The 22,859-nt window shown below is 39.5% G+C and overlaps 1 protein-coding gene across 1 annotated transcript in view; it reads right to left on the minus strand.

The window, feature by feature from the left end:
• itprid2 (ITPR interacting domain containing 2) overlaps positions 1–22,859 on the minus strand; it is a 41,691-nt gene that overhangs the window by 3,499 nt on the left and 15,333 nt on the right. The window contains exons 7-16 of the mRNA XM_032567300.1: positions 19,330–19,369; positions 19,118–19,213; positions 18,056–18,203; positions 17,862–17,922; positions 9,657–9,764; positions 8,943–9,321; positions 5,521–5,728; positions 5,020–5,071; positions 4,369–4,451; positions 80–1,636 (exon numbers count right to left, since the gene is read on the minus strand). Coding sequence (XP_032423191.1) covers positions 80–1,636; positions 4,369–4,451; positions 5,020–5,071; positions 5,521–5,728; positions 8,943–9,321; positions 9,657–9,764; positions 17,862–17,922; positions 18,056–18,203; positions 19,118–19,213; positions 19,330–19,369 — 2,732 coding nt within the window. The remainder of the gene's footprint in view (positions 1–79; positions 1,637–4,368; positions 4,452–5,019; positions 5,072–5,520; positions 5,729–8,942; positions 9,322–9,656; positions 9,765–17,861; positions 17,923–18,055; positions 18,204–19,117; positions 19,214–19,329; positions 19,370–22,859) is intronic.

Raw genomic sequence — 22,859 nt, forward strand, 5'->3', positions numbered from 1 at the left:
ACACTAGTGTACCTTTAAAATTAGGAACAGGAACTAACTTATTCTTTAGACAAACAGTCAATGACTGAGGAGGACCAACCTGACCGAGACTCTGAACCGTTCCCCTGATCTCGTGCAGAACCTTCCTCAGCTGCATCTCGGTGCTGGACGGATATCGTCCTGAACCTGGGGCTGCAGTAGGAGGGAGCCCGGGGGGAAGGTGTGTGTACCCATGTGTACCGTAGTAAGGGGAACCAAACTGGTGCGCTGGAGGAGCAGCAGGGAAAGGTAGTGGATGGCTGAATGAGTATTCTGGTAGGTGCATCGGAGGAGTTCCAGGAAGTAAGCAACCCAGATCGAAGTGTGGGGCTGAGGAAGAATAAGGCTGATGCAAGTTGATGAGGCTGCCATGTGGTGGGACTGGGGGAGTTGCAGACTGGTGCAGACTGGTTAGACTAGAATAGTGATGCACTGGAGGGCTGTGATGATTAAAACCATAAGGAGGACTGGCGTAGTGGTAAGGAGGATAAGGGTAAGTAGCAGGACTGGGGAAATGGTTGGGTTCTGAGCCCAGCATTGGAGCATGGTGTCTTGGGAACATCATGCGCCCAGAACCAGCACTTTGCTGGCTTTGGTTGGTGTTCAGCTGGAAGGGGTTGAGTTCATGATTACTGGATGACAGATCGGGAACACTCTGGGTGGTCCAAGAATGGCCCTGGTCCGGGGAGCCATCAGGGGGAGGACTGGAGCTTTGCAAAGAATAAGACGATCGCATCAGATGGCGAGGGATGGGTTTAGGAGGAATGGCGTGCGGTGGGTTTTCTTTAGAGCCAGGATTTATGATCAAAGTGGACACACAGTTGCTTTGCTCCTCTTCCTCCTCATATTCCTTTTGCTCTCCATCCTCCTGAACATATTTAATGGAGTACCTGGGTGGGGTACAGAATGCTTGGCCTTGACCGAACTGGATCCTGACAGAGGACACGACTTTAGAAGGTGAGAGGAGGGACAAAGGTAAGGAGGACGACCTTTGCATGGGGATCAAACCACGTCTACCTATTGTTCTGCCGGGGGTTTGGGACGGGTTGTCGATCTGGATGCTCTTGTGCTGGCCCAACATCCTGAGCTGGTTCTGTTTGGCTCTATTCAGTGCTCTAAGAACCGGAGACGTTGGTGCGGAGAGAACAGAATCAGTCTTTTCCTCAGCTCTCTCTGTGGCTCTTTCTGCATCAATCAGAGTCAGGGGCTCAGTGTGCTGCGGTTCTTCTTCTGAAGTAAGCTGATTCTCAGTATTTTCCATCACTGGTTGTGGTTCTTGCTCATAAGCCGTACTCTGGGTTTGATCTGGTTGTGGTTCTGTGTCTGGATCAGTTCTGTCCTTAATATCCAGTTGCTCCCCTTCCCCTGCAAGTCTGCTCACGGGAAGTTGGTGAACTGCGTAAAGTGGAACCTGCTCCAAACTCTCTTCATGCACCGCCTCTTCCATGGAAGTGCCACTCTGTTCAGCCTTGAAAGGAGTGGAGAACCCTGGCTCCTCCTCTCTGCCACCCGGAAGCTCAAACGCAGGCTGGTCAAGTGGCTGAGGTGTGGCTAGGTCTTGTGATGGGTGTGACGTCACGGTGGTCTCACTGTCACAGCTGTCACAACTCTCCTGCACCTAGTTAGGAATATATAAAATTCATATTTTAGACATCTGCTGAAAGAGGTAGTTAGATCCCAGTACAATACCGTTCATCAGTATGTCAACTTCACAGAAAAAAATATTTTTTATTGCTAGACTGAAGTTTTATTGTCACATTTCTACAATTTGACATATAAAAATGTAGCAAATTGTCTTTGTTTATGTTCATTATTCTTGACTGCGAAGAGAAACTCTACTGATTTTGTTTTCAAGAATGTCTTTTAATCAATCTGCTCCTGTGTGTTGACAGTAATTACTGCATCACTAGTCTCTGGTCAAGGCCCAGTCTATCTCATAAATCATTCACCCGCCTCTAGAAAAAGGCCAAGTTAAACCCTCTGTCCTTGGCAGCTATAGACCAATCTCCAAATTACAATTTATTTATAAGATTTTAGAGAAGAGTGAGGAAAAGCAGGCAACTTCTTTAAATAGAAATATCCTTTTTGATCGACTTTGTTTTGGTTTTCATACAGCTTACTGAAGCAAAACATCTCTTCTCAGCAACTCAAGTGATACTGATTCAAACGTCCTGTTGTACTGTTGCATGACTTGATCAGATCATCCTCTATAGTCTCAGGAATCAGTGTGCCAGGATCCAGTTTAGCGTTGTTCGTGAGTCTCTGACTTATTAGTTTCTGGAGCCATTTCCAATTTAAATATGTTTAAGTCTGCTCCATCAAAGCATTCCTATTATAGGGTCTGTGCTTTGTTGGTGTAGAGACTCAGTCACTCGCACATTTTAGTACCCTTTAAGACATTTCTTATTACTACTAAGGAAATATTGTTTAAATAATATGTTGCATTTATCACATTAGGTCATTAAACTATGATAGTTGCATAGTTCAGAATTTAAGACATACAGATTTTGTTCCACTGTGCCAAGGTCAGGACAAAATTATGTGTTTATTTAATTAAGATTTGACAGAGAGAGGAGGGAGAAAATACGAAGCAAAGGTCCTTAGGTCAAGAGTTGAACACTGGATGGCTGCATTGAGGACTTCTAGCCTCTGTATGTGGGACGTCTGCTTTATATTTACGCCCCAAGACTTGATTTTTGTACATTTTTATGCTCCTGCCAGAGCAAAACACAACATACTGTCAAACTTCTGACTAAGTTGTCCAGGGCCAACTGGCTGCGCCACAAAACGAGGCAAAAAAACAAAACAAAAAATAAAACAAAAACTTTCCACCACAACAGGTCCAGTACTTTGAAACTATATCAAGATGAAGCAAGAACAGAATAGTAGAGCTCATGAAGTGAGTAAATGCCAATCGTTTAAATATTTTGAAACTGTATTGATTGTTTCATCGACAAGTTAACACTTTCTTTCAATAAACAATTTTAGCTTACATAATGAATAGCAAATGATGTCGTGTGAAGGTTCAAATGATGAAAGACTGACTGTTTTTTTTTTTACTTGCATTTTAGCACAAACTGGACGGACTGCAGCTGTCAGCCTTCAGCTTTGCTCTCAACATGTCAAGACAAGCAGTCAGGCACATATGCAGCAAAGAATTAAAAGCTTACTGCTTTCTGTGTGAAACTGGATTAACAAGCATCAACTTGGCACTCTCAGTAGTGTTGCAGATTTTGAACAAAATCTTTACACTCACATATGACTTGATGAAATGTTGCAGGGAGTTTTTTTCCCCTTATACATACAGAAATGGATATTAAAAAAAATCCTCGAACCTTGTTTGTATATACAGTTCTTTGCCAATAAATTCACACACCTTGAACCTCGTCATATTTTCTCACCTTATAACCACTCAGTGGATTTCACACCAACAAAAAGTAGCATATAATTGAAGTTCTTCCACCTGAACCGTGGACCTCTGCAGCTCCTCCAGAGTTAACATTAATCTCTTAGCTGCTTCTCTGATTATTGCTCCCCTGGGCTGACGTGGAAAGGCATGTCTGGATAGATTTGCAGCCGTGCCAAACTATTTTCACTTTCAGTCACTCAGATATTGTTTACAACCTACCCCTGCTTTAAACTTCTTAAAACTTGTTCTCCGTCCGCCTTGTTCCTCGATCCTCTGAGGCCTTCACACAACAGCGGAGTTCAAACTGAGAAAACTACAATTCGATAAACTCATTTAGAGATACCAGAATAAAGAGGGCTAAAACGAAACGCACACCGTCCTTTCTGAAAATTGAAACATATACCTTTAAATACCATTAAAACCCATTAATTATTTTACATCCAATTCAAAACTACATATGACGTGTTGATCTACAAATTAAATCTCCAATCAAATGGAAAAAAAAAAAGGAAGGAAATTGTGGCTGAATTTTTGCAAAATATAAAAATATACCTTTGTTTGGAAGTGCATGTGATTGTATGTATTAACTTTAAGCTGATTAGACCAGCTACCCTACTTATTGAGCGTGTAAGCGATCTCTTGCTGCAGCTCTACGATATAGAGCACAGGCGTCAAACTCCAGTCCTCAAGGGCCACTGCCCTGCAACGTTTAGATGTGCCTCTGCTGCACCACACCTGAATAGAATAATTAGGTCATTAAGGCTCTGGAGAACTGATCTACACAAGGAGGAGGTAATTAAACCATTTTATTCCAGTGTTTTGTACCTGTGGCACATCTAAAATCTGCAGGACAGCGGCCCTTGAGGACTGGAGTTTGACACCCCTGATATAGAGGTACAGAGTGAAGTGAAGAATAAAGTCCAAATAAAAGTTAAACCAACCTTAAGGTAGCTGCTGGAATCACCAGAAGGCTCCTCAGCAAAGCCACTGCTGTCAGACTGTTGACTAACGGTCCTTGAGAGGTCTAAGAAAAAAAGGGAAAACCTATTATCTCTGTTGTACTCTAACCTGCAGGTGGCAGGGTAGAGCTATGAATAATGAAAGCGGCGCAGAGACACTAAAACACAGGACAATCTGTCCTTGAAAGCATCTGAAGGAAACAGGAAACAGGAAAACATTCATAATATTGCAGTTTATTGGAAAAATGCTAATTCATCAAGCTTTATAGGTTCTCAAGGCCAGAATTTGCCACATTCACAAACATGGCATTTTAAATCACAAATTTATATTGTTGGGCTTTTAAGATATGGTTATCTTCTCTTGAGAGTCAATTTTAGATTAAAACTAATAAAAAACTGGTTAAAAGGGAATGTTTTATATTAATCAATTCAGGCAAAAACTAGTGTTAACGTATGTTTTAAATATAAGGCTTCAAGTAACAAGCATTTAAAATATTACATATTCAAAATACCAATTATTATAAATGCTTTATACAAAAAGAAAAGCATTATAGCTAAAAAAAAAAAAAAAAAGAAGAAGAAGGAAGAGACAAACTAATTATGTAAGCCCAGAATGAGTGTACTAGAACCAACCTGTGATTCTGGATGTTCTGGATGGCAGGGCTTCATCGTCATTAGTCTGAATCTAAACAGGCAAGGGACATTTGAAAGCAAGATAAACAATAAAGAATGTTTTAATTACTGATCAAACACAGACATACGCTGACTCAACATGCTTGCACATATTGTATCATTCTTTTCTAGTCAGAAACAGATTTAATCAGCTCATTTTTCTTCTACAACTGGACAGTAATTATCTCATTCCCAGTGCAGATCTATAACCCCTGCTTTCACTTTAGATCAGTTGTTGTTGTGTAAGCACGCAATTTTGCCTTTATTTGCATTCATTTGCCTGGGAGAGTAGCTTCGCAGGCTGAGTTGAGTTACCACAGGGAGAGCAGATGAAAATAAGATGGTCTGGTAAAAGGCCTAAGTGATGTCATTGGGCCACCTGTGCGTGGGAAGAGGTTATCCTCTGAATGATAAAAAAAAACAGTATGAGGAAGGCAGGAGGAACACAGGAAATCCCCATACCTCTTCCATGTCGAAGGAGTCTGCGTTCTCTGTGCGAAGCTGGGCGAGTAAAGGTGGGGTGAGCATGGAGAGAGCTTTCTCAGGGGTGAAGGTGAGGTCAGTCTCATCTTTGGCCACCTGATCACCTTCCTCCTCTGTTTTCTGATGGGTTGTGTGAAGGTCAGCTGAAGCTGGCTGGTGTTCTGGCCCAGTGCTGCTCTGTTCAGGACTGATAGGTGGATGAATGTTAGCAAAAACAATAGCAGTGGTGCACTGAGCTACTTTTATGCTCAATTTAAGTGTCACTTTAAATACATTGCTCACAAAACATTAGGGATATCTGGCTTTCAGGTAGCCTGGTAAAAACCAGCCCCTTGTTGCTTTGCTTTGTGCAGAAAATCTAGACTCTTGGCTATTGAGAAACAATCCTGGAGCCGTAGACTCTGTTGAAGTGGTACGTATGTAATGTGCCAGCTTGACACTATGAAGCTTACCGGAAATTGCATGCACTGTAAACAACCATCCTCTGCTGCAACAAGAGAAATGCCGAGCTGAAGTAGACAAGCTGTTATTAAATGAATGTTTGGAAGTAACACTGACTGAACAGCTTCGTTCACTTCCTCCGCTGCCATCGCTAAAACTACAGGCAGATTACAATTCTAAAACTGCTCAAAAAAACCAAACCCATCTTTCATAACTTGTTTTGTTCACTGATTGGCTCGTTTGAAATTCTACTGGAGAAATCCACTTCAGTGGGAGAAAGCCCAGAGGGAGCAGTGAAACGAGACCAGAATAGAGCAGAATTATGTATTAAGATGACGTCCAGGCTAACTTTTGAGTGAAAATTGTGGAAAACATGAAAACTACACACTACAATATGTCATGGCAGTAGAGTAATCATAGAGGAAACATCATTAAATCATTAAAGTCTCCATAATGTGTCATGTGGCCAACTTTAGTTCTGGAGAACGTGCAGGCCACTCCATTCGAGGTAACCCAGTCTCCAGCAGTGGTTCCCTCATTACATGGCCTTGATGACCTGAAACATTCTTGTCCATTAAGATGAAATTAGGCCTGGGTTATTCATGCAGGGACACATTGACTGGTTAAATGATTTTATTCAGGTAGTATTGGCTTATCACTGTTCCTGTCACAAAGTGTAGGTGTTAAGACAAAAAAAGGCCCAGAGACCAGTACAAGGGTATTTTCCATGTAGCCATAAGTGAAAAATCAGCTGTGACTCAGTGGTGTAGATCAGGGGTGCCCAAAGTCGGTCCTTGAGGCCCGGCATCCTGCAGGGTTTAGTTCTCTCCCTGCTGGTAAAAACAACCTTATCAGCATGTCAATGTTCTTCTTAGGCCTTCTAATGAGCCTTCATTGGATCCAGGTGCGTTAAACCAGGGAGAGAACTAAAACATACAGGATGCCCGCCCTCGAGGACCGACTTTGGGCACCACTGGTATAGATAAATATGACCAGCGGGGTCAGACTGGACAGAACTATCTGCCAGTTTTATGGCTGGCAGATAAACCAGCCATAAAACTGGCTGGTTTATCTGCCACACTCCCATACAACAACAAGAATACTGAATACAGCAGAGAATAAGATGTAAGTGCATATTGTTCAGAATAATGCTCAGACAATATATATTGATAATAAAGTGCATCAGTTGAGTATCTCAATGGGAAACCCACCACCTAGGCAATGCAATAGATTATACTATGCATCAGTGATGGTGCAAGAAATAACTACATATTTAAGGCACTGTGGTCCTCTTGTTTGACATCAATCTAAGATCTGAAATGTTCTAAGAACATTTTCCAACCTGGAATTGAACCTTTTTCACCTGCTCTAATGTTCCCAATAAATGTCCGGAGAGGAATCAGTGGACTCATGTCTCCGTAGTCAAACTTTAACATAGAGGAGTTCTGTATTGACTAAACACACCTGCCCACACTGAAACACCACCACCGCCACCAAAGGCTTGTCTGGTGACAAGAGTGGTTGATGAATAGCATCTCCAACATTATTGGCAGCCATCATTTCAACTCAAAGTGAATAGCCTTTCAGAGAAAAGCACTAGGATCCTCTGGTTCCTTGTCCAGCGTAAATGCTGGCCATGCAAGACTTTGCTGCCTGGTGGTGTGGTTAGGTACCCTTGCAAGGCGCCATGCACATGGATGTACGGTTGATGTATGGTTTCAAATGGTTTGATGTGACAACACATGTGCCTCTCACCTCCTTTAAAGGTGACATTCGTCATCTGGCTAAACAAGGCACTGTTGTCAATAAAGCAGTCATCAGTGTGGGATGTGAACTTCTATGTCTTTCTGTGACTCTTCTAGTCTCCCTGAATCTCTTGACACTCTGAGCTCAGTGGCCACTTCTGTCTGAGAACATCCTGTTTGACGCCACACAGAGGTGAGGTGCTATTGATCTGTTGTTAGGTGTCGTCTTGGTCTTATGATGTGAAAATGTGAGCAATAATGAGGAGGACTGTTTAAATCTCGATTCCGTTTGAACCCGGAAATTTAGTCGATTCATAAATCAAGCACATGCTGTGAATTTTGCCTTAAAGCTCATTGTTAGAGAACAGCAAGTTGTGTAAGAAGTGTTTGAATCACTGAACAGCTGGAAACGTTTAGAAAAGGTCACATTAAGTACACCTGTGATGGTTATAGTTCATTCCTAGATTTCACCCAAAAGCCAAATATTCCTAGATTTTATGAATACTGTATCTTCTTTTAAAATAAAAAAACATTAAATATCATTGGAAAATAAAAAAAATTTATAAAAAAATGTATTTGAATTTGTATAAATTCATTGAGTGGAAAGCCATCAGGGCGTTCGAAGTATTTATAGAAGGCCCTAACAATACATTAATAAAAAATATAACAATAGGAATGAAGAATTACAACATCACATTTAAAGAATGAATTGAAATGATCAGAAATAAGAGCTGTGCCTTTTAAGTTCAGGGGGAAAAAAAGCCTATCATAGATTCTTCCTTGTAGACATAAAGCAATTTATCTACTTTGGGGTATTCTCCTGTCCTACCTTAAGTCTTAAATTGAATAACACATTGATCAGCCAATCCTACTTTGATTCTTGGTCAGTGGTCGTTTTTGTCACAGGTGTGACGTATTCTAGCTGGTCTAACGCGGATCATCATTGGAGACGGAGCTGTCAAAGTCCATTCTGTCAGGAGGACATCAACTCTCCGAGGATTATTTATCTTTTTCAGAAAGATCAAATCATAAAAAGCTATGTGTTCGGGACTAAAAAAAGTACAGTGACTTCCAGACTATTGACCACACCTGACTTTACTTTAACCATGTACTAAATCTTTACACTTTGAGGCATCTTTTAAAATTTCAACAGAATTTAAAAGGCATTTTTTCCCCTCATTCTCATTTATAGAATACATAGGAAGCATGGCCTACCTGCTCTCCATTAGCCGATCAGCCTCGCCGCCTCCATTGGTCTCCTCCCTCACGGTAGCCAAGGGGAAATTATCTTTCCTGCGCATGTGTTTCTGGCTGACCATCTCCACCTGGTGGTCAGAGCTGGCGCGGTCGTGATCCGTACCGCTACTAGTATGGTCTTTGACACGTGCAGGATCGGGGGAAGCAGTGTGTCCGTTCAGCTGTGCGCGCTTGTTTGGCGAGATCCCCTCTGGAGACTCTGCGGTTGATCCGAGCAAGTTCTGTTTGCTAATTTTCTTTATGAGTTTGGCCATGTTCCTGGCCGAGTTAGTCCTCTTCAGAGTAGATGGATCTTTACCGGCACTTCCTTGTTGCTCTCCTTTTTCTCCTTCTCCACCTGAGAGAGATACAACACAATGACATTAATAATAATAATAATAATAATAATAATAATAATATTGTCAGCTCTGTTTTATAATTTATTTTGTCAAGTGAAAAGTAAACAGCTCTATTTAACTGACAGTCGAAATGTGTTTTTTTCCACCTGAAATTATGAACTTATTCTTTGTACCTTTTATTATTTATATACAAGTCAAACTTTTATCAAAAAAAAAAGTGCACTGTGAATGCCAAATACTGAATGTCGACGTTGTCTTGGATAGACAAGTTATTTGGCAGTATGGTGTTTTTTTGACAAGTGAAGAAAAACCAAAGTGTTGTTGCATGGCTCACCTTGATCCTTGCTGGTGAATTTGTTCACAGGTTGTCCAGAAACCTGACTGTAGAGCTGGAAGAACTCATTGGCAACCGTCGTCAAGACCTCAATCTGACGGAAACGACCTGAAACAGAGCAAAACAAAGCAACATTATACTGATTGCTTATACCTTTAAAGACAAGGTAGAATCAGAACAAAAGAAATTAAGTTTAAAATGAAAAGAAAAGCAGATGCCAACGGCTACTGGTTTGGTTAATCTGGCCAACTCCTAGGTCTAGAGTTAAACTGCAGCAGAACATGGTGGTTTGTAAGCTGTCCTTTAGGATGCGGGTACATGTTGACATACTTGTCACTTACTGATGTGTCTGCTGCTTCCTCACGGTGCCAATTCTCCATGATACCACATAAGAAATATGTTCCACTGCTTAACTCGTGAACCCAGCAGCAATGTACAAATGACCTGGGAGCTTTTTTACATTGGCCGATTAGAATAAAGAGGTCAAAGGCTTGCAAAAACATTCATCTCACCACAAAAGCCGGGATTGAGCACAAGGAGCATTATTAAATGACTTCAGACTGATGGTAGAAACCACTAATCAACTCTCTGCAGCCTCAGCATGAAAACTTTTCCACTCCTTGCTGTCAAAATTTTGGAAAGAGCATTACAGCCTCGGTTTTGCCTTACTTACAGACCGACAAGAGATTCAACTAAGCATATTTTGCTGTTGTGGCCCATGCGCCTCAAGGTTGTGCATGTGAGCCGCATTTCAGTTCAGGATATTAGAAAGGACGGTTGATGTGAGTTATTGGTGCTGTAGGGTATAAACTACAGAAGTCTGTGCAGAAAGTCAGAGACCAGCGGTTTCAGGAAACTGCAAAGCAACCACTGAGACAAAAAGTTAAAAACAACTTTAGTGTTGCTCAATTATTTGGTGCAGATCCAAAATAAGCATGTGCATTTGATTTTTGGTCGATGAGTTGATGGAAGAAGAGATATTTTCATAACTTTGGGATTTATAGGATTATAGAAACCTTAGTAGTAAACATTGGATTACCTACAGAAGTGGGCGATATGGAGTGAAGGTTTTACCACGATATTTCATATTAATACTGTGATAGGAATACTGCTTTTTTTAGGTAATTGAGAGAAACCTACTCATTCTTCTGTAGGACATCAGTCACGTACAGAAGTATTATTTGTGGTAATAATCACATTTTCACATTTATTGATATGTAATTCTCTTTGAACAAACAGTGAAGAAAATACTGAAATTAAATCCTGACAATACAGATAGTTTTGTAGGTTTTTAAACAATTGGAATTTATCATAACAATAAATCATGATTGTTATCATGACAATTTATCACAATAAATGATAAACCATATGGTAAATGCCCACCCATAATGACTAATGTGCTTGTAAATACTAGCTTGTGCAGTTAGCTACTTTGTACTTTGGCTTTGATTAAGAGAGCAATGCAACGTGACCTTTAATTAGTGATAAAACATTAAATATTGACCAATTCAATAATAAAACTCCTAGCTGCTATCCTAGCTATAAGTCAGTCTAACTCTAAATGTATTATTTTACGAGACCGGAACAAAGAGTCAAATGAGTAATTCAAGATTACATCATGATGCCTCCTGGAGGCAGATTATTATATAGTATTGTAAACGTACGCCTTCCTATTGGTCTATTTTTACACATTCCACAAGTGAGAGTTTTGAGATTCGGTGACGCTCTGCTGCAAAAGGTTCAGGGTGGAATTAAAGACAGACATCAGAGCCGCTCCCCTCTCCTCCCTCCTCCCGGAGTTGTGTAAGATGCACCGTCAGTGTCATCTCGAACAGGATAATGACTTGCATGCTTTCCTGCCTTCCCTCCCCCTCCTCCGCTTCACACCCAACTGTTTAAATACTTGTCAGTCGGTTATGAAACACGGACTTCTGTCTTCTGTCGCCCTCTGAAACGTTGCGACACACTTCGCTGTCGTCACCTGGAAGGGAGCAGTGCTCTTGCATATTTTGACTTCAAAGTCCAAAGCAAAAACATTCCTTATTGTTGGCGTGTAGCTTTTACCTGATGCTGCAACTGGAATGCCCTGATGCTTAAAGTTTGAAAAGTGTGACATGCTTTTGTGTTGAGCCCCCTTTAGCCAATACTTTGTAGAAAAAGAAGGCACTCAGACAAAGGCTGAGGTCCATTATTTTAAAATGATGAACACACATGTGCTGAAAATGCCAATAAAAAGTAAGTGAGGAAAAAAAAAAGAATGCTTTATCCAACTCTCTACACCATATCCCAAGTCCCAGTCTGTTTAGAGAAAGTGAACCTCGATCTAAAGTAAACTCCAGGATCTTGCATAATAAAGAACCAACTTTTTTTTTATATAGGTATAACATATCAATATTTCAGATGTAGCTATCTGAAATAAAATGTTTTAGTTTTTGTATTTTTTAGGTTTTCAAAAATTCTTTTTAGATTTTGTCAGGTTATTTTTAGATTTTCTAGGGATTTTGTTAGAATTTACTTTTTAAAATAGACTTTGCAGATGTTTTAGATTTTGCAGTTTTGTGTAGTTGGATTTATATATGTATATATATTTTGCTTTTTTTTTTAGATTTGCAGGATTTATTACATTTTTTTATGTATTTATTCAATACAAAATGACATATTTTATTTCTCATTATGACATTGAAAACTAAATACTTTTGTTGTTTAAATAATTTTCTACAAATGGCAACATCCCATGCAAGAAAATGTATTCATGCTTTTTTAGCAAATGTTTTATGTTTTTCTATGGTTTAAAAACTAAAAATCAAATGGAGGTTTTTTTAGGAATGATCACAAATGTCCTGCCGTAGATATTTATCAAAAAATTTAAGTTGTCTTTGCACAAATGGTTTGTTAGCTCCATCTAATCTTCCAAATCTGATTTTTTCCAACACTACAAAACCCACAGACAACCCAAAAGAACTCACCAAGTAACCTGGTAATCCACTTAACTTCAGCAGAATGGTCTTTTTTCATTAATTACAATTCCAGTAGGGAGTTAAAGGTTTAAAAAACAAACAAAAACACTAATATAAAAAAAGGATTCTCTTGACTTCAACCTCAGTAGGTGAAGAAAGAAGGATATCAAGTTGTTAAAAAATGCTATATTTTATAAGAAGTCGATAGACCAACCCGGGAATAAAAGGAGCCTGGACTTCAAACTCTGGGACACAAATAAGATCCAATATCTTTTGCTACATATGACAGCCTGACTGGAATATATTTTCACCAGACTCGACTATTAATATTCCTACTTTGAATTTGTTTCTCTGGTACTCAAAAAGCCTGTTATTGGCATGTCACAGTTGTATCGCTCACATGCACAGCTGGTTTTGTGTGATAATAGTAAAACAGCGTGTTTCCTTCTGACTGCTGACTCTGCATTAATGCTCATTCTGGGGATTTTTTCACAGGAAATGAGGGATAAGCCACAAAGACACGTACTCCGTCTTTTTTCTCTCTTCATCCTGGAGGGATTTTTTTTTTTTCTAGTGGTGAGAACAGGGCTTACATAACAAAAAACAACACACACGTCTGTGTGTGCGTTTGGGATCCAGGGAACCGATGGAAGAGTATGAGAATGCTTCCAGAAACTACACACAGATCTCAGAGAAACAGTTCAGTCCAGAACAGTTTCTTAAAGTTAGCAATGTTATCGAGCTAGTCGTAAGGACGGGCATTGACCATCAATTTACAAGCCTTTCGTTTTCAACTATGTCCAGGCTGCTAGCCAACGAGAGCATTTCAAGGTCCGAGTCAATAAATATGTGAAAAAGCGTGAGAGAAGTAAGCACAAGACAGCTGAGAACGCAGCTAACAGTTGCTAAACAGTGACTGCGCCACGTCTGGACATCAATGCTTAATGCGGTGAAGATTTATGATTTGCTCAGCGAAGCAGAGGATGCCCAGAGAAAAGTTGTATAAGACCAGTAGCTTGGAGACTTAACATACCGGCAACTTGAAGAGGGATTTGAAATGACACTGTATTGAGCCAAGTCTGCCTTTAATTTACAATAGAGGGGAATGACCACTGCTCACAAAAACTGTAATTTTCTACTGATTTATCTCATCTCATTTTTTAGCCATGCCTTTTTTTTTAAACCAGGTACATCTTCCACTGAGATCAGAAACTTATTTTTCAAGGGACACCTAGCCAAGGTAACAGGTATTCAAATCAAAACTATATAAATACTGCAACACAATGAACAAACAGTAAATTAAAACACCAAGCTGCACTTATTACATGCAGGAGACACTAGATGTGAACAGGAGGTGCAAAGTAGAGGTGCACCGATAAATCGGCCCCAATTTCCTTAGTTGTGGGTGATCGGCGGATACTTGCATGAAAAATCTACCAATCTTTTCTACTTCCACAAAGGTCTGAAAAACCAGTCACTGTCCCTTTTTGCTCTTTCGTGAGAGATGCTGATTGACAGACTTTCCCCACCAGGTCACATCTGCACATATGCTGTTAACAATAGTCACTCCGTTGTTGTCAACCTAGCAACTTTTACAACAGCTACAACAAAAAAATCGTTATCTGTCAAAATCAAAATCAGCAGGTCGCGCTTTTTAAAGATCGATGATTGGGAAGAAAATTCTAATCGGTGCATCCTTCATCCAAACTATTGCCCTTAGAGGGGACAAGACACATTGCAGCATCCTCAGCAACAACAATGCTGAAAACTACAGAAAATGCTCCATATTAATTTCTTATAATGGCTGCACATTTCAAAAAGAATACAAAGAGATCGCAAAAAATCCCTGAACTTGAGGCTAAATCGTTTTGAACTTCCTGCAGAAGCCAGCTGTACTGCAATACCAACATCAGTTTGTCCATAAACAGGAACAAGTTGAGACGGTGTCATGTAGGTATCTCTATGTCAAAGTGTGGGAACTTGTGTTGATTAGCCAGAGGCAATAAAACTGTGGTTGCTCTGTGAAAATAAATAGGATCCAAAACATGAGCCTCAGCGACATAAAATGAGGCAAAAGTGCAATTTCTCTGCACTCTGCTTTGTTTGGATCATAAACCATAAAATATGTGAATGTTTGGGAATGTGTGGGCATGTCCTGTGCTTGCACCAAAGAAGATGCAGACACCTCTGTATCCTTGCACTCAAACAAAGAGTGCCTGCGTCATAAACTTGTAGAAATAAGTAGAAATCATCAGAGCCCTGAATGCCTAAGATCAGTGCGTGAGAGCCGGACATCAGTATGTAGTCTGGTAACAAGATAATGTTCTAAATATAAAGCATTCTTGAATAATAACTTGTCAGTTTCCAAACACACTGCAGTGCTATTTCTGGCTGAATAGACGAGCCCACTTGCTCAGGGCAACTAAACAAAAAAAACAAAACAAAACAAAGCAAAGCGTCATTTCATTTAACATATCAGCACTCCATATCTGAAATGCAGTCATGCAAATAGATTGCATCTCCACCTAAGCAAAACACGGCTTTATGCACATTAAAAAAAAAATCTAGTTGCTATTTTTAATGTAACTAAATATATACTGAGGCATCTACACAGAGTTTTAATTTCCCATCAAACAAGCTGTCAAATGTTTGTGAGCATCTTCCTCTTCCGCTCTGTCCTGAACAGATCTTTAAAAAACGGTGCAGTCGTTCAATAACTTAATTCTGGGACTTATGACTGGCTCCTTTCACTCTTCTGTCATTTGCTACATTAAGTAAACATGCTTTGTTACTTGTCAGCCATGACAATCAGAGAACTAGATGAAAAATAACCATACAAAAATAGCCACACCCATTCTGCTCTACCAGCTTGTTTGTTCGACAAATCTAACAGTGAGGGTTGACTGACCTTTGACCAGCTGGACAAATCTGTACCCTGGAAGGTCTGTTTATAAGTGATACTGCAGGCCACTGATAAAAAGAGAAATCTTTCTGAGCCACCTTAACAACCTACAGTGCATCATCACACTGATAAGTCAGATTCATGTTCTTAGAGATCTAAGGTTGTTGAGTGATTTAGCACCAGTGTGTCAAAAGATCATCGAATAAATGTGTTAATGTGGTTCTATCAGACAAGATTGTTCTACATCAGCTCCTAACAGCTGACCAGTTGCTTTGCAAGCTAATAAGATATCTGCCTTTCCATGCACATTTGCAAGAGCCAACAACAACAAAAAGAAATTCTGAGGTCAAACTGGAAAAACTAACAGATTAATATGCAGGACTTTATAATGCTACAAGGCAATGGCTGTGAGTTAAAAGCTAAAGACTAATAAAAGCAAGCCAGACCAAAGCCATTTTTGGCAGATTGTGTTGCTCTTAACAGATGCACCTCACAGCTGGAGAGGCCGAGCTGGGATTTGTTTTCACAGCTGGAAATACTCCAGTGAGATGCATAGTTCACGTGCTCGGCGAGCAGGACATTACGCTCAAAGAAAGAGACGGTGGTGTGGATTCTCAAGCATCCAGGACAGGACAATCCTATGGGCTTCAATAAAAGGCAACTGGACTTTTTATCTTTTTTCCTTGAAATTAAGAAAGCAAGTTCAACTGCCATGTTTGTAATCCTTTAAAGAAATAACTCTTTGTCTGCTGGACAAATGTCACGCTAGTCTTCCCCATTAACATTTCAGTAGTAAAAACTCTCCTTTAATGTTCCAATTTTTTGAGGAACCTTTTTGAAATGCTAAATTAAATTACAATTTGGATGTCATTCTAATTTATTAAGATGCACCTGTATATTTATTCATTTTTGTTCATTATGGGATACAGCTTTCTTTTGCAACATGTGCTGCCACTTAGGTTAGGAGCAAGCTTAAGTCCAGCTGCTTCCTTTTTCACATCTGGGCACCTTTATTTTAGGACGCTAAAAGTTACAGACAGCAAAGCAACCAAATATTAAATATCAGAGAGACGATGCATAAAACTCATTTGACCAAAATCTTCTCTCTTTAGAAGCCTTGATAGCATTAGCTCAAGTAAGGTTACACCCGAGTTTTTTTGTGGGCCTAATTCAATACCCATGCCGAGGCACTAGGCTGGATAAGCAACAGCATATTTCAAAAGAAGATCATTCTGGCTATGGCTAAAGCAACACTTGGCTAAAGATTTTAAAGAAAATATACCAAAAACAAATTAGCTCATGTTTTCTCTCACAATGTTTACCGTTTTCTTTATATGTAATTAACTTCTACAGCTCACATTTGGAGTTAAATGGAAACCAATTCAGCAGAAATCCCGAAAGATGTGATCCACAAAATGGCTTCTTTGTTTTGGTTTCACAAAAAACGACAGTGGGTGAGTACAAAGTAGGCTTCTGGGTCATCATTTCTATTCATCTATGGGTGTCCAGTCCAGCCAGATGGATCACAAATGGAGTTAAAAAAATCTCAGCAAAAACTCTGCCAAGGAGGTGCAAACAGAGCAGAAAAATCACGGATATATTTTGCAAAACATCCGTGTTCATGTTCAAAGGGCTTCAAAGAAAACATGCAGGACTTATAATTCATACCTAAAAAAATTCACAGCTAGAAAAACAAAAAAAAATCCCACTTTTTACTGCACTCATAACAATAAGGTGCTAAAGTTGCTGATGGTCTTGCTTACCTGAAACTAACCAGATCCAAGAGATATAAACTGCTCTAACTATGCTCTAGTTACCAAAGCAATTCAAATCTCCCCAAACATGAAGACTGAAACAGACTCTTGTTTTGACAAATGTTCTTGCCAAGTGTGTTTTTTTAAGGCACTAGACTGTAAAACTGTCAAGATGAAGAGGATCAGCTGTGTGTGTGTTCGCTCAATTGGGGAGCCAATACCTCCAGGTAGACCAAACTTTAAAAACAAAAAGAGGCCAGGATGTTAGAGGGAGCAGGTCTGTGTGTGCGCGTGTGTGTGTGTTTGGGACAAACAGATCTTTGTTCTCTCTGGCAGTGTTGTCCAGGCAGTTGGCAGAACAGCTAAAAATGCTGAAGGACCCCCACAAAATCCCACAGTAGTATTGGGAACAAGACACGCACACACAGTCAATGCGCTTCACTTCCTCTGTCTACAGTTTCAGGATGCAGACCTCTGAAGCGCTCAGTGCAAACACCCACTAGCTGAGCCGTTCAGCTGCTAGAGATGTGCACAGTAAGCCCATAAACACCGAAGGGGACAGAGGAGTGTAGAAGGTGTTAGAGGTACATACTGGTTAGAGCGTAGTTGGGGTTTTCCACTTCCAAGCGCTGCAGCTGAGCTCCTAGGTAGACCTACGAGTGAGCCACAGAAAACAACATCAACGGTTAACATTAATAATGCAGAAAAGACTTAAACTGCTATATAGGTGCACGGTTTCATGCATTCTTTTGACACTACATGCTCCTAAGTTTAAACCAGCACTACCTTGATGTCAATGCCTCTCGCTGAAGAGGTGCTGTTGAAGAACCGTGGGGGAATTTTCGAGGACAGGTCAGGTTCTTCTCGACCGAAACCCAGATTTAAAAGGATTTCCTCCGGGTCTTCCTCGTACAGGTCCAGCAACTCTGAAACACTGTTAACAGTCCGACTGTTAGGAACCCACCATGCTCACATACCATTTCTAAAGTGGAAACATGAAGGACATCAAATTAATATGTTTATTGGTTGGTCTACTTAAAGGGAAATTTCTAAAAATGATCAAAAGTGAGCATTTAAGTCCATGTGGTGAACTACTTGCACATACATTGCACATTTTTGTCAGATCACAACCTTCATTGTATTTTCTTAGGTTTTAGTGTGATAGATCAACATGAAGAACAGAATCTTTTGAAGTGGAAAGGAAAATAAACAGTTTTTAAGAATGTACCGTGCATTTCTATTTAGTACCCCTGCGTCAGTGCTTTGTAAAAACATTTTTTTGCTGCATCTTAAGCTGCTAAATCCTTTGCAGTATGTCTCCACCAGTTTTGCACATCTAGAGATTTACATCGAAAGCAAATCGAGTTTATTCAGAGTAAAAAGACGGGGCTGAATAAAATTAAAAACAGCACTTTTGAGAACAATTTACAAACTACTTTAAAAATCATGAACTGAAATCCTTTGAATTCCTAGTTATCTGCTATGTTGTGTGTCACCTAAAATCTCAATAAAAAACACAAATGTTTGTAGTTGTGAAATGATGAGATGTAAAAAAAAGTTAATTGCCCAAAATATATTGAGAAATCTGCAGGATTCATGAGAATTGACCCAATTTGCAGCTTAGAAATTAGAGAAACTTTCTGTTTGGCATGGACTCATCCATTTGTTATAAATCAGGTCTAAATTTTGTATTCAACCTCATTTAACGTGTCTGAGTCAATGGGAGCCATTTATGTTAAGTGCCATCAAGAGCACACGGCGTCTCTATTTTCTTCCACTTGAAACCACTTGTCTCCATCTTGGAAAAACCTCAGCGATCCTGATTTAAGAGTAATGGGATGAACTGACCTGGAGACAGTGCTGCTTTTCCCTGATCCTGTGGAGTTCATACTTCTCCCCCTCTCTTTGTACTGAATCCTCTTCCGATCCGCCACGAAATCAAAACTACATAAAAACACAGAGCAACAAGGACTTACAAAGAACTGTTAGAGTAAGAGGAGAGGCTGACCAACTAAACCTCACGTACTGAATGATGAGGGTGAATAATAAAAACAACTCACCAAGCTTCAGGTTTATTATTTTTGGACTGAAGATGATCGGCTGCAGAAACAAAAATGTAAGAGAATCAGGAGTCAATAGAACCGACAGAATGATTTGCTGCAGTGAGGGAAGTGGTTTAGATACCTTAGTGCTATTGGAACACATCTTGGTAAATTTGAGTTGAACTTTGAAAACCTGTTTTATGAGTTAAGATTTGACCCGTCAGTGTATTTTGGATTTTGAACAAGAGGGTCAAATGCAACGCTCATCAAAAAACACTACTATAGCAGCTTTCCCTTTGAAATCCAAATGAGATTGTAAACAAGTGGTTGTGGTTGGTTCTTGGAGATGACATGCAGTGTAGTTAAATTGAGTTTTAAGCATGCAAGATTCCCAATACATCAGGAGAGAATGTCATTTTCTGATTGCTGCACTGCTTTCCCTTAAAACCTGATCTTATTTGAACAATTCTCTACAGATTTAACGGGAATTGGACAAGTGTAATTTTTTGGATATTGAAACCTTCTCAAATAATTATTCTCCATAGCTACAGAATGCACCAAAGCTAAAACACTTCCCTTAAAAGGCAGCTGACAGGCAGTGCAGCTGCTTAGCTCTGCCCCAATTTGAAAACAGAACTAGTGAGAGTTGTTTGTACAGCAGGAGGAAAAACCCGTTCTCGGGTCGGGAGAATCTGTCACCGTTGGCCGTCTGCACTGTCATGTGTTACCATGCTGTATCTTACAAATCAACATCAAATTTAATATGGAGTGCATTCTTTCTTCCCTACTGTGACACTTGAGTTATATAAAACTGTTTTTTTATGCTTAACCACCATTTACTGTATTGTCTATGAGAACTTAAAGCCAAAGTGCAGTATGAGTGATATTTTCATTTCCAAAGAACCTGTTGAGACCTGCAGCTTCGCCACCATCCCTGAGTGTCTCTCCATTTCTTTCTGTTTAAATAGCCCATGTTTTCTTCTCTGGCAGACGGCTGGATTAAGGGAGCAAACGATAACGAAGTTGCGCTGCATCTGGAAACTTGCTCATTCACTTCCATCTCGTCTACCCCGAACCATTTAATTTACTAATTCACTGCCATTCCCGTCAGCCGCTAATACTTTAATCTGTTCCAACCCCGTCCTTATATTGCTTGATGTCATTATGGTCCATTAGGATCTGTTCGTACTTGACATCGACAAAGACCTTTTACTTCACACTGGACATTAGCTGCCTCAACAGAATTCACTCTGAGCACAATCGCAGCACTTGCAACCAGGACTTAATAAGCTGAAGTGCACAGAGAAACCTGCACTAACAGAACATAAATCACAGACATATTAAGATGAAAGTGGGCATGGTTACGTATCAGTTCTTGGCTGGATGTTTTTTGGTTAGCTTATTTGCACCAACTGGCTGTTAAAACATAACTTAGTGTTGACAAAAACTGAAAATATTTCATTTCAGTCGCAAGCTGGTCTCCATGTTGGTTTAGGTTTCAATTGCATCTGCTAAAAATCTTTGCAATACTGTTTGATAGCAATAATTTCAAAGAGCTTCATCAAAATCCTTTCTTTTGGCAGTATAAAATAGAAAAATTCTTTCTATTTTATACTGCCAAACACAGTGCAAAACATTCATTTTATTTGCACTGGTCTCTAATACATGTTTTTTCTTTACTCTTCATTTCTTTAAACTTCCTTCTTTGGACTTCAGTAGCCTTTTCCCCAAAAAGATATTCACTCATTTTGTTTTGGCATTTTAGAGGAATGTATTTTTGCCTTAATATGTAGCTCAACTCTGAACAATGGATCAGTCAAGTGTATAAAAATACACCCAAAACAAGGAAAATGTGTAATGTTGTGTCTACACATAACAGATCACTTGGCAAAGAGACAATTTCATATTAAATCTCCAGGCACTTAATTTTTTTTGCTAGTGTCACAATTGGACATAAAATTGTATTTTAGCACCAAAACGGTCATTTTCAAAGAACAATGAACTAAAAATTGGCATTAGACCATCAACATGTGCATGATGCATCTACAAGGTTACTTATCAGTTCTTAGCAGGATATTTTTTGATGTTCTCAAAGACATGGCCTTCACATGCTAGTAAAATGTTGTAAATCATGTGTAGCTCTGCCATCCCTTAATTTGTCCTCAAGCTGACCACTGCTTCTGATTTATTCAAGTAAAAACACAGCCTGAACATAAAAGAAATAAAAGACAGCCAAACTCCAAGGAATGTGTTCAAGGAATAGAAAGCATGGGTCGGTTACCAGTATTCTATGTTTTGTGTTTTTTTTATAGGTTAAAAAAAAAAAACTCCTTAAAAAAACACAGATCATACTACTGTGATGTTGTGAGGTCTTTTTAATGAGACTGTAGAGTGACTAGAATAGAGTGGCATTTGGAAGATGGAGTAAAACTGTGCTTTCCCCTCCAGCATCTATTTCTGCCTTCTGCTGGTCAGTTTTCTGAAAGCTGACTCCTAGACTTTTCCCTCGCTTACAAGACTGACAATTTTAGCTGTTTGAAAACATATATAGTTGCAAAGAAATACCAGTAGTCATAGTTTGGTTGGTTGGAAACCTCACACTTTGATCTTTTTCCCCGTCAGTAAATGCACCACACAACAACCTGCATGGTCACAGCTAGAATAGCACTAGATGGTTTCACAGAGTAAAAGGACAAAAAAGGCAAACTTCAACTTGAGCTACTTTTGAAGATCACATTACTGTTGAGTAAAAGCCCAAAATCTCCATTTACTTTTGTTTTCCTACATGGTTTGAATCTTTTTGTCACACTTCGCTTCTGTTTGGCATTCAATTTAAAACAAAACCACTGAAAAAGTATTAAAAATAAAATGCAACTGAGAGAAATAATTTGACATATGAAAACTTTTCTTTGGTGATTTGGGCTGCAAAAGAGCGAGAGAGAGCAGGGCTCCTTGCAGAAAACAAGATGATCAGGGTCTCCAGTCAGAGACGGCCTTTTTTTTTCTCTATGTAATATAGCACCAGTCACATTAATGGTGAACATAAAATCAAAGACAATCAAAAACATCAACTCCACAATCATTCTGTCTATGTTTTTGTTCTCTCTCACGCAGTGTAACATCGCCTCTGCTACTATGCTACACACATAATTAATGATGGGTCATGGCAAGAACCCACAAGTAATATCGCTTATATGCATGTCAGAGTTTCAAATGACAAATAAGAACCAGCAGCTCAAAACTTTAAAAAAAGCTGGATTTGAAATCCACAAAAAAAATCTGATTGGCTCATCTTTACTCAAGAGGTACAACCAATCACTAACTCACCCATATCTAATCTGTAGAAGTCCTAATATAGAATCGTTTTGGAGAGGATTGTATATAAAGATTACACAAATATCACTAAATAAAATAAAACACTGTTAAAGCATTTCCACAGAATCTGCATTTAGTACAATCAACAACACCTAAACACCCTGAGGCTGCATTTATTGCTCTAAAATAGATTAAATTGATCGTTTTTAACTCATATGAGACCAGATAAACAG

Source organism: Xiphophorus hellerii, chromosome 7 (assembly GCF_003331165.1).
Source record: "Xiphophorus hellerii strain 12219 chromosome 7, Xiphophorus_hellerii-4.1, whole genome shotgun sequence".
Lineage (NCBI taxonomy): Eukaryota > Metazoa > Chordata > Actinopteri > Cyprinodontiformes > Poeciliidae > Xiphophorus > Xiphophorus hellerii.